Consider the following 12,871-nt stretch of genomic DNA (forward strand, 5'->3'; position numbering starts at 1 on the left):
CGATTATGAAAAGTAAACTCTATTCTCAAACAATTACAGATTCTATTCGATCTTTTGTTCATATATAAATAGAACCGCCAAGACGAATTGTTACCAACGGATTTTCGTAAATTAATTTATCAGATTATCGGTGTAATACTACTCGGAGATAATCCTACGTGGCTGTTAAAACCCTCTAAATCTACGCCTTGTGAAAGAAGGTAAATTGGAACCGAAAAGGTTGGTTACCGTCTTTGCATTTGATTATAACAATCGCATTGATCGACCAACGGGATTGTGTCGGCCCGAATGTTGAATTATCAATTGGGATGCTAGGATTTTTTTTGTACGTCCTACTCATTGCAATTCGAAGCAGGTTTGCGAATGGCGGTTTGCCTCGCCTCTTATCACTTGGGACACATGTAATACGTCTTGGGTGAAATGTAGGCGAGGAAACTTGGGTAAACACTTATGTCGATCCCTTGCGAGAAATAGAAGCGTCACTGTTACACTGTGTGTACAAAGTTGGTATAAACTGAGTAAATTTAAAGACTGAAGAACCGAACATAGCAAATAGCTATGTACCGTTCACGCTATTTCGGCCTTGTGAAAACACCGACTGCTTTAAGTTACAATTTGGCATTTTATTTAATAAAAAAAACATGTGCTTTTAGTTGTATTTGATTTCAAATATTGATAGTATTTATTGAAAGAGAATCAAATTTGCTTTAAAAATGTAGCGGCATCACGTCCATACAAAACGTTTCATCCATCAGACTCCCATTCAAACTAGCGGAGCTTAATGAAATAAATCTATTCGGATAGGTCACACAACATCGACAATCCTATTTAGTGTGAAAATATATTCAAAGATATATTTGGTTTGGCCCACTGTAAGTAAGCCGGGATAAGTCGAAATAAAACCTACTTAGGATAAGGGTCTACCTAATTTGCCACCTAAATGGCTAGGCGCTGTAGATTGTGCACAATCAGTAGATTATCCAATGACTTTGTCCTCACCCGGGGTGAGCTTAAGTTCTTTACGCGACACCGCCGTGTAATAGAGATTGGGTATACAAAACCGAAATTTATCTCCTCGAAAATTGAAGAAACACATTGCTTTTGAGGAAGTAAATGAAGGCAATATTAAGCTTACCCGCTGAGCGGGTTTCTGTTTAATAAACGCCACATAGCTTATCCGGGAAATCATGGTCTCTTTGTACTTATTGTTGCCTTTACTCAGCTCAGGACTTGAATCAATAACGGGATTTAAGAAATTAATTTAGAACTTAAGTCTTGTTAGAAATTAATCATAAACGAAAATATTCGTAATCAATCACGTAAATTTTTGACATTTATTTATTTATTGAATAGAATAGAACGGTAAAAACCAATTACACTACTCATATACACATAAAACATAACTTATCAACATCAGTAACTTATATCTAATCGGTACAACATACGAAATTGAAATATAAATTGAAGATACAAGGAAATACAAGAAAAAAATAAAATAATATCAGATAACACAAATTTACAATAAAAACTGACATGTATTCAGTGGTATAATATCATAAAAAAAATGTTGCTTTGTAAAATCTTTGTGCATACTAATAAATTAAATGTAATAACAAAGCACACCCGATAAATGTCTTTATTTAATATCTAGTATTTTTGTAGTAGTTGTCTTTGTTCAGTATATTGCCTATATTTCATACAGATATTTTTCTCTCCATTGTCAAACATAAAAAGGGTTCATAACATGATATTTATGAAACAAAATAATTAAACTTTTTGCCTGTAGCGTCTCTTGTTACTGGGTATTAAACAAACAAACAACTCTGCCGAAAACGAGAGCTTATTTTGTAAAGACACAACCATTTATAGATATCTTAATAAAAATTCATGGCGGTTTCTAAAGATACAGTAAATTTGTAGGCGAATATTAAAATATTTTAATAGAAATTCAACTAGTAGTCTCTGTTTTCCGAAATTTTATTTTGAAACTTGTAATAGATTCTCATTGTTGAACGTACTCAAAATTGTTGTACACCGATATACGATATAATCTAATTTCAGCCACAAAGCCTATATACTCATCTGCTAACTCAAACTAAGCTCTATCTGAAGGCAATAAAATTAAAAATCGACTGGACCATAATTCACTGTTGAGCAAATCTCTTTTCCCTACTTCAAATGACTATATTTTGGGGAAACTATTTATAAATAGACCTTTTGAAATACGAATAACCCTCTTTCAAGGCTTAGCAGGCAAGGGATCACATAGGTACTGTCAGTAAAACCGTTGGATTTTTTTTAAACAACTCCCAGAAATGTTTGGTGACATTTAGGATAACGTTGGTATTCAATGGGTGTGTGTCAAATTCGCAAAAACAATTTTAGCTCATTTGATTGAGCACGCAATGAACAGAATTAGGATTACGAAATACTCTATTGTATATCTTTCTGTATACTGTGTTCCTATATTTTTAACCTTAGTCTGCGTCTTTCATATAGAGTAAATAAACGTATTATTCTTACGTTTCTCCAATATATATTTTAAGAATTTTCATATACCCCATCTAAAGTAACCGTCATGAGAAGCTATAAATTTTGTAAACAAGTGTTCAGGAGTTCACAACATTTGGACCAACAAAAAAAATGAATTTGTTTAAGATTTAATAAATTATTAAGTAACAAATATTAATTAACATAAATATTATTTAAGAATAATTATTCGTCAGATTCAGATGTTTCCATTTCTGTGTCAGAATCAGTGACATGTATCACGAAGCTGTCTACAGTTTTATCAATCATCTCATCGATTTTGGAATAAAAATTATCTTCTTCCTTGATAACATGCTCCACACAACGCTTCCAATTTTCCGAAGTAATCTGCTGCAGTCCCTCTTGTAATAATTGTTTTACCTCGTCAAATTTAAAATTTGTATTTTTGCGAGCAACATATCCTTTTACGTTGGCCCAAATTAGCTCAATTGGATTAAGCTCACAATGATATGGCGGGAGTCTCAATACTTCCACCTTATATTTTTTTGCAAGCTCGTCCACTACATAAGTTTTAAAATTGTCTTTAACATTTTTTACTTTTAGCAGTAATTCAGTCTTAATTTCATTGTCGTCGTAAGAAATATTCTTACTTACAAGCCAATTTTGTATATCATTTTTTTTCCAGGCAGTAGTAGGAATTCTTTCAAGACGCCTTGAGTGGTATGGTGCATTGTCCATTACCACTACTGCTGGTAGTCACTTGTCACACGAAGCTCAAGCTATATCTCCAGGTATACCAATTAACCTAACCAATTACTTCACAATTTAAAACCTACTTCTAATATTAACCTTAAGTTTCCAAAGATTAGCGCGTTTGAACAAACAACTCTTTCTTTTTACTTATTATATATTTTAGATAAATTGTATTACGCACCTTTTGACGTTTTTTTCGTGGCGAATTTATTTCCTTAGATGTACTGGCTACTGGCTCCATTATACGTAATAACAAATAAAATTAACGCAACAATTAAAGTAACAACAATAAAAAAGTGATAACGAAACAATAACAAAATTAACAATAACAACCAGATCCGCGATATATGCAAAGCAATGAAACAAACTCGTACGCATTCGAAACTCGAATGATGCGTTTATTTCAAAATGGCGTCCCGATAGTTCACAATCCCTGCGACGGACGCGTTCCGGTACCAAGAAACACAAACGATAGCGCTTTGCGTCGTTAAAATATGATCCGACTAAATTAAATAGGTTGTTACTTTCATATAACCCGTCTATATTTCATGTCGATTGAATATGGTCAATTTATTATTATCTCGCAGTATAAAATGTTTACTTAGTAAAAGATGTTTGTTTACATAATTTATAGCTTCTCGTGACGGGTACTTTAGTATCAAACTATGTAAAGCATTTATAAGACTTCTAATAACCATACTTAAACATAAAACATATTTGCGTAGTCTCATTTTAACCGTACATTAAATAAAGAAAGACAAAATTATAATGTCACATAGTTCCACGATTGAGACTCTGATATTATCCAATAGCTTCGTAGTGACAACTTAATTGGCTAGCTAACTGACAGCGTGCAGATGCTGTGTGGATGGCCCAAACCGCTTTAACCACGGCATGTCGAAGCTTCCAACACTATGCTACGGTCTATTTTCTAATATAACTAGCAATTTCTGTTGAGGGTATCCAAGAAATTGCATACTGGTTATTTTTTTTAGGATTTTGAACGCAAAGGGTAAAAATAAAGCCCTATCACTATGTTGTATGCCCAGTTTCAGCAAGCTACATCTCGTGTGGTTAAAATTTCGACAGTAGATTTATTTCTGTTGCCAATTTTGCAAGAAAACTTCGCTTTTCTTGAGCCTTGTATGGAATGTTTAGTGATTTGTACATGCTTTTTATTAATTTCGATTTGGCAATATCAGTTGCTTGCATGGAATAATTAAAACAGTTTAATAAACTATTTTAATACGACTACAGAAAAAAAAATGTCTTCTTTTGTGGTTTATGTATTGTGCGTATCTATATTATTCAGCAACGGCATGAGTTACATAAAATTTAATCTTCCAGAAAAGTAAAGCGTGAAGAATGCTCGAATGTATTTCCTAATTCATGTGCACATTACAAAGTATTAATCGCTTTCTTAAGGAAATCACATGAAGGAAAACGTCGTGAGGTAACCACGGGTTTCATCAACGTGTTAAGCCTCATCACGGGCCTACGGGCGGCTTAAGGTCTGATAGCAGGCTCTACATCAATCACTCAAAAAGAGAGGAATTAAAAATAATACTTGGGCAGCAAAACTTCACTATCTTTTACTTCCAGACGAAACTTGAAAAATTTGTAAACCGTTTTCTTTGTGGGGTATTTCGGTGTATTGATACTTCAATATTTATAATTCTCATCTATTTATAATCTAGGGTTCCATTACTATCGAAAAACGTCACAGGACTACTCAGATTTCCTCCGACCTTGTACTGAAGGATTCGATCAGAAAACCTTTTTTTATCCTGCCGATCTATTTTTATGAAAAGGGATACAATTTTGTATGGCTCCAGCGCCAGCGTAATCAATGCATGGGACGCCAAGCGTGAAAATGTACATGTTATGAAAATTTCCTTCATATTTCCATATACATTACATGAATACATGCAAAATTATCTTAATTATGTACAGGCTTTCGTATGCTGTAGGAAATGTGCTTACAAATTACTACCGAATAAAAAAATGGCCATGAGTGAGTCAAACTCACGAAAAATGTTCGGTTTACGCGGTCAAAAAAGTGATAGGAAAAATTCTTTTGCTTTAGCTTATTGTACGGAATCCTTAGTATCGCGAGTCCAACTATCACTTAACCGATTTTAAGGAAAGCATTTGACATATTAAATAAGATTTAAGAAGTTGCTTCATTTTCTCTATTTAATTGCCATATTTTACCAACCAGAGCCTTTGCCATTTCCCGATGTTTTATCAACGCTCTGCAAACTTCTTTCAAAAGAGGCAGCAGTAAGGAGGTTCCTTCAATATTGACCCAGATACGAGCACGAAATAAAAGACCAATAAATTAAAATTAATCTTCATCAAAACCAAATGAATGCTATTTCACTCAAAAGCATCAATTGAAAGCTTTATTCATTTATTTGCAGTGCGATATCTTATTATAATTTATTTCAACAAAATTATTAATTAAATAAATGCAGTACAGGATAATGTAAGTAGTTGCTTAATCATTCATTCGTAGCCGTAAAGTTCCGGAGATGAAGTTAAAATTAAATGAATTTTAAATCCGCGGTTCTTTTTTATGTCCATAATTCATAATGGGTAAAGTAACTGAAATAAAGGCTTACCTCGTCAAGGTTTACTCGTAAATAGTAATGTTTTTTTTTTATTCTGTGGAATCAAAATTAATATCACTGCAGCGTATAATTTGCTATGGGTCTATAATTCGCTTAAAGGTTGCGTATCCAAAGGGTAAAAATGAAACGATTGTCTGTCACCAGGCTGTATCTCATGAACCCGAACATTTAGACAAGTGAAGTTTAACAACACAGCCAGTCAAGCATCAAAATATATGCCACTGAAATCTATTGATATACTATTTAGGCTAAGTGAAATCTAGTCAATAATTTACCATTTGGATTTACCAAGAAAAAGTTAAAATGCTTTGAAACATATAGAAAATCGAGATAAATTCTTCGTTAACTACTTTCTCCAAGGCTGGTCAAAGCCTTAGAATACAAAATACTTCTCAAAGAAATAGAATTCTCTGTGTGCAGATCTACTTAATATACCGTTCAGCTAAAGAACAAAGACTTGGTTGTACATTATACTATATACCTTATTGTGTTCAGTTTTAAGCTCTTTTTAAATTGTATTTTATTATAATTTAATGTTTAACGAGGCTATCATGTTAAGTAGTGAAAATCAGCGATGTGGCTCATTTTCGTGCATGGATGCAGAATTATGCTATGCGACAACCGTTTATCGTCATCGTAAAACCATATTTACTCATCTCTATAATTTCGCGAGATATTTAAAGTAAAACCTTTAACGCTTTTAAAATACCTCAATTATATTAAAAGTGCCATTTTAAAACCTTTCTCCAAGAAATTAATATTCAGTACTCCCAAAGAATTGGTTTTCCTATTCAAATTTTTGTCACCTATTGACAATTTCTTACAAAGAGAAGGAAAATTTTTTTATGGTTTGTTTTATGGGCAAAACCGGATTACTACTTAACTAAATCGCTGTATGTCCGTCCATCTGTTACCAAGCTGTCTGTCATGAAACCAGGTGAAACTTTGGGTAACAAAGTCATCTGATAATTCAAAACTTTAAACAAGGAATTTTACTGAAACGAGAACAAAATATCGGTTCCTACAAACGCTATACTGTGCTAGTCCTACAAATGCCTTTAATATCTTGAGCCAAAACATGTTACCCAACAATTTACTTCCATCGATTCTCGATCGGTTCCACAACAGCTACCTGCCCAAAATCCCCTAAAATATATGAAACAGCCGAAATTTAGCGCAGCATGGCATCATGATATCAAATTCTCAGTGCACGAAGCCAGATCTGTGCAATTTTAAAGGGCTCTACGTAACAGCGTTAGTAGTGACAAGTTAATTGGGTCGCCAGATGTCTGCACTGAGATGCTGTGTGGGAAGCCGGTTGGAACCACAGCTCTTTATCAATTTGATGACTAAAACATACTAGTTAGTCTTATTTAAGGTTTTGAGTCAGAGGAGCAATGTTAAGCATTCGTTTTTGCTATGTACCGACATTTTCCATAAAAGGAAGTAGTATCGTAATTTACGAGGTCTTCTTATGTGTCAAAATATTTTATAGAATTCTTACTAAAGACGTGCCATATTGTGCAAAAGTATCCCAACTAGAGATCGATTCGATAGTATTTCACGCGACTCTTTTTAAAGAACAAAATCCTTTCAGACTAAAACGATAAAACGTAGCTGGAAATCCATATCTTGAGTAAAATATTTAAAACATAACCATTTTCAACATAGTTTGACCCCGCAAATCTGCGCTGTACCCATCCAAGCAGTAACTTTAACTTTGAAACTGGATAAGATGAAAACTTTAGATTCCTTCGCGTCGACGTGAGATTTTGCTCATGCCGTGGTGAAAAAAATTTGCAAACCAGTAAGTTCTTAACTTTAAGTTAAAGAAGCAGGCGAAACTCCTAACTACTTGATATTTATCGGGTTTCCAGCCTTAACTTTTTTTAACTCGCTCACTGAGATAGATAACATTTCAGGTTTTCTCTGTAGATGATCAGAACAGGTCCATTTACGCCGCTTACTAAAAAGTGAGTGTTCTCAATTTGTTCAGCATTTCTTTTTGCTTTAATCTACATTTCAAATACCTACCTTTGCACAAATATCTGTAACATTTCCACTTATATTGCTATCCTATAATAGAAGCTACCAATAATCTCCTCGTACTGAATCATACCCGTTACACAATTACATTCCCGAACACCATCAAAGGCGTTCCTGACATGTCCAATTACTACGCCAGTCCCTATTTCAATAACGTCCAACACCACAAAAATGTCCGGGACATTTTTCGTCAATATGGTTTTCTTCTTAAAGTATTTCTCCGCTTCCATTTTCTGTGAAATGTGGGCAATCTAATATCTGTTGGCGGCGACAAGTTAATTGGCTAGCCCGCTGGTGCGGCCTGTGTGTCATTTTAAACCGCACGGCCTTTCCGTGCCTTCGAAAATAGTCACGGAAACATTGTGTGAATACCGCGCTCGGTAGGATTGGTTATCGCATTTTCTTATTAGTGGAACAATTTTCATGTGAGTGAAAGAGTGTTGATTTTGGAATGGAAGATGAATAAATTTGTTTTTGCGATTTGGCGATAAGTGTACGATATAATGTTGAAATACTTCAAAGCGAACCAAAGACGATGTTACGTCTTTCGTGTTGTTTGTCAACATAACGATGTTACATTATACATCCTTCCTGGTATCTAATAGTACCGAATATTCAAAGAACAAACACTTTTATTCGACCGAAGTAAAAAGTTCTGCTCTGTGACAGCGCATCCAACTCTTTACAGCTCTCATACCCCTAATAGTCTGTAAGCTACCCATGCAGAAACTACTTCAAGTCGATAAGACTATTTTTTGCGGAACGGATGGATGCAAAAGACGTTTGAATCGCTTCTACACGGTCGAGGTAACAACGAAGTCGACTACTATTGTTAGATTACGCTGACAGCAACGTTCTACGTTTACTACGCCTGAAAGGCGCCAGACGGTGATTGTTAGTATCTAACTCAGCTTGAAAGACTCCAAAATAGCCGATTAAACGTGAACAGAAGCTTGGGAGCCGATAAACGTGGCTTGGGAATATCGCGGCAGGAATGATAATATCTAACAGGTCAGGTTTTATGTATTCAAATCGAGTTTCAAGGTTAAACCTGCATGTATTGCTGTCGAGTAAATGTAAAGTACATTGCGCTAGCGACTGCTAAGCAAACTCATTTCATACATCGCTTTTCTTGTTCATACGATTAGACAATTTTCTTCACGACGGATTACTGTTTTTTTTTTTTGGAGATTGCAAGCAGTTACAGTAATGATACTTAATATTGTATGCGCGCAAATTTCGGTTCCAGCACCAACAGTTGTAATTTTCTTTTCTACTAATTACATCGTTAAAATTAATAGCCTGAGAAGGCACTGCGGGAAACAGTGTGTCATTTTTAAACCGCAGTATGCTATGATTAACAGCAGTGTTTAACTATAACATTTATTCTCAGTTCTAATTAACAGTCGCCAGATGCCTGGATTTTAATTAACGAGGCTACACTGGGAACGGTCAGATGGCCTAGTCTTAAAGCCGACTTAGTATGTCTTTTACAAAGAGAAGAAGTACAAGATTAGTATAATATATACTTAGACTCTCTAAAGTTTATTCTAAAGGTATTATTTGCAATTAATGACATAATGCACGACTTCGACTTCTATCTATTATACTTCTTTATATCTATCTCATACTGCCTCAATTACACAAAGGTACAAATCTGTAAACAGAACTATAACTAGAATATTTATGTGTGACACACATGACATGCAAATTACTCCCAATATTCCCAATACCGTATGCTCAAGAATTTTCAAAGAGAAGTAACATCATCAACTTTTATTACAGACACTAGACAGGAAAATAAAAATCCGAGTGCGAAACCCCTGACATAGCCCAAAATGGTGGACATTCCAATTTCAATTTTCACGGCATGTAGAACGAGTTTCGACGTTATTCCCCATCCATTGCGCCGTACGTATGTAATTTTACGGATTGATGTAATTGAACGTGTACATGTATGATAACGTAGTGGAAAGGGTCGGAATATTTGCGGAGATTTCCGATGCTATTGTTATCGATATGGAATGGTCGTGGTAAAGGTATTGACATTTTTGTTTTCATTATTTCGTTTGATTGTTAGGAGGTTTAGATTGTTTCGGAATTTTTTCGTCTTCTGTATTACTTTTTTTTCAAAGCTCAAAATTCTATGGTAGTTTTAATTATTTTGATTGAATTCGTTTCTTATATATTAAAGTTTTAGTTTAGATTATTTTTGATATCATAAAACTGTAAATTAATAGGTATACTAAGCTAGCCGAAGCTTCAATTTTTAAAAGCTTTTGAATTAATTTATGATATATCCTCATTTTTAAACATAAGCCTATTAACAATTTTTTTGCCATATATTGTTGTTATCCGCAAATATATTCTTTTAATAATGGATTACACTCGTTTGTAATTTTTCCGCGAAACGAGAAAAAAATAATTGAACTTTAGGTACCTTTTAAGCAACACTAGGTGTCTACCGTGACTATGTTTGAGTCTTTTACTTTGAGATGTTTCTTTCGATTTTTGATCAAACCCTCAAAAGATTTTTCTCATATTGCGTCCTACGATCTTACTTTTCCTCAGTTGTAAAAATTTTTTTTTTCTTTGATAAAGGTTTCGTGCCTAATAGGTAAAAACACGACCTTATCTGAGCGTGCGTTTTCTACAACGTTTGCTGGGCCAGGCAGTATACCAAAGAACAAATTTTCACCTGATGACAGCACACAATTTGTTATCATTGGCCTAGCCTTTTCCCAACTATGTTGGGGTCGGCTACCAGTCCAACCGGTTTCAGCTAAGTACCAGTGTTTTACAAGGAGCCACTGCCTATCTGACCTCCTTAACCCAGTTACCTGAGCAACACGATACCCCTTGGTTAGACTGGCTGTCAGACTTTTACAAGCTTCTGACTACCTGTAACGACTGTCAAAGATGTAGGAATAACAGCCGGGACCCACAATTTAACGTGCCTTCCGAAACACGGAGGAACTTGTTATGACAAAGATGGTCACCCATCTACAGACCAACCGCGTCAAGCATAGCTTAACCTGTGATCGTATCACTTATGCGGTTATAGCTTAGCCACGAGCACACAATTTGTTATCTCGACTACAATTCAAAATTATCGATCAACAAACTGTTGAGCATACCTGAAAACAACGGGTATCCAACACAACGGTTCTCTGAAATCGATCCCTAGGGATTACCTTCGTACAGCCCTCACATTACAAGGCGAAGCCAAAAACCATGGCAAAGTACTTTCCACGTCTCAACGGTCTCTGAGGGTTTTCATAGAATTATTTACGGTGGACCGCACGTCAATAAAGTATGTATCACAAAAATAAATCTTAACGCTATTGTAATAAGGATGCTATTACTTCTCTGAGGAACAAAATTGTGAGGCATCGGTTCTTCTTTGATCAGATTTCTTTACACGGGTTACCACAGTACAAGTGCATCGTCAAGTTATTACGAAGTCCAAAAACAAAAGAAAATTGACGTTCCACATTTAAAGGCCAAACTAACATGTCCAAATTCTACATTTCAGATTATTTTTCCAGATTAGTAAAACAGTTTCTTTCTCGTTTGATTCTTGTATATAACTGTTAGAACCATTACTTGATTTCGTAAGGAAGGTCTAATTTGGTAGGTAGCAAGTTAACCCAGTATTTTACGGCTCATTGGCGAAAACGCGCTCATTAGCACCAAATTACTGAGTATTGAACACCGCGGAGTAACCTCTAATTAGTATCTACATGGTTTACTTCAAAGAGGCCAAATGCTTAGGATTTCTGAGTTATTCTACTGACAAATACGTATTTTGTTAATGTAGCCGCTCAAACGCCATTCTTACAAAGTAAAAGAATATGGAAACATTAAGTTTTTTAAAACAAAGTTACGTAAGTGTTTCAAAAGCCGCAAGAGTTGGGAAATACGTTTCAACGTATACTGTGTTGACACAGCACTTCTCTAATTGGCTCATAATTAGCAACAATGCGCAAACTCTTCATAACAATGCACTCTCACCGCAAACAAATAATCTCTTTTATTACATTTTCAAACAAAGATCCAAAAAGGTAACGAGCAAAAAGTATGAAACTTACCTAAATGACAGAAAAAACACACCAACGCCGCAAGCCACATTACGATGGTTTTTTTTTCACATCATTAGAGCAAACACACTCCTTTATCACTTATCTTCATTAGGCGAAAAGTTCACTTTCAAATGTCATTGCCAGTCACATTCACTATTCACTAGGACTTGAAGTCTACACAATGGACCTGTGAAAAGAAAAAAAAGTATTTTTATTTCATGAAAATAGTTTCTAGCGCACGCCACTCTCAGACGTATATTGTTACAGTCATTTGAAAAAGATTGATTCTTTTTTCGATTGCATTTTGTTTTATTAAATTAAATTAGGAATTCGTTTATAGAGATAATCAATTTGGGTGAAGAATAATTACTAAGCTTTATTAGACTTTGTTTGAATCAATAAAAATTTAAGTAAACGGTAAGAGGTATCCATATTCGTAAGTAGGTATACAAAATTTAAATTTGTTGTAAGTGCAACCATTGTCTGCTTCGAATTTACTCTTAGGAATAAAGAAGCGAAAAAACAAAAACTCAAAAAAATAATACCATATACATACATCATAATAAAAGGCCGTCTAGAATTATAATGGCTAACACTTATATTTTACTATACCATCGCCATTTAAACTAAGGGGTATGCACTTAGTAAAACGACGGAGCAGTCAGCGTTTTTGCATATTATTGCTTTTCTAGCAAACGATATTACATGCCCACAGCCAGTGCCTCTTAAACTCCACTTTTAGTGCCAAACACTTTAGGACAAGACTTTTCAATAAAAGTCTTTGAATTTTGAAATTGTTTTAGATTGTGATATTGGCCTGTTATGCTTGTTCTTCAAGACAAAACCTTCTTTAATAAAACGCTTCGT

General features: G+C 34.7%; 1 protein-coding gene across 1 annotated transcript in view; it reads right to left on the reverse strand.

Annotated features, from left to right (window-relative positions):
• LOC113503300 (limbic system-associated membrane protein-like) overlaps window positions 1-12,871 on the reverse strand; it is a 92,625-nt gene that overhangs the window by 62,285 nt on the left and 17,469 nt on the right. Inside the window, exon 2 of the mRNA XM_026885154.1 lies at window positions 12,014-12,191. Within this exon, the coding sequence (XP_026740955.1) occupies window positions 12,014-12,053 (40 nt within the window). The 5' untranslated portion in view covers window positions 12,054-12,191. The remainder of the gene's footprint in view (window positions 1-12,013; window positions 12,192-12,871) is intronic.

The sequence above is a fragment of the Trichoplusia ni genome, chromosome 19 (genome assembly GCF_003590095.1).
Source record: "Trichoplusia ni isolate ovarian cell line Hi5 chromosome 19, tn1, whole genome shotgun sequence".
NCBI classification, from domain to species: Eukaryota; Metazoa; Arthropoda; class Insecta; order Lepidoptera; family Noctuidae; genus Trichoplusia; species Trichoplusia ni.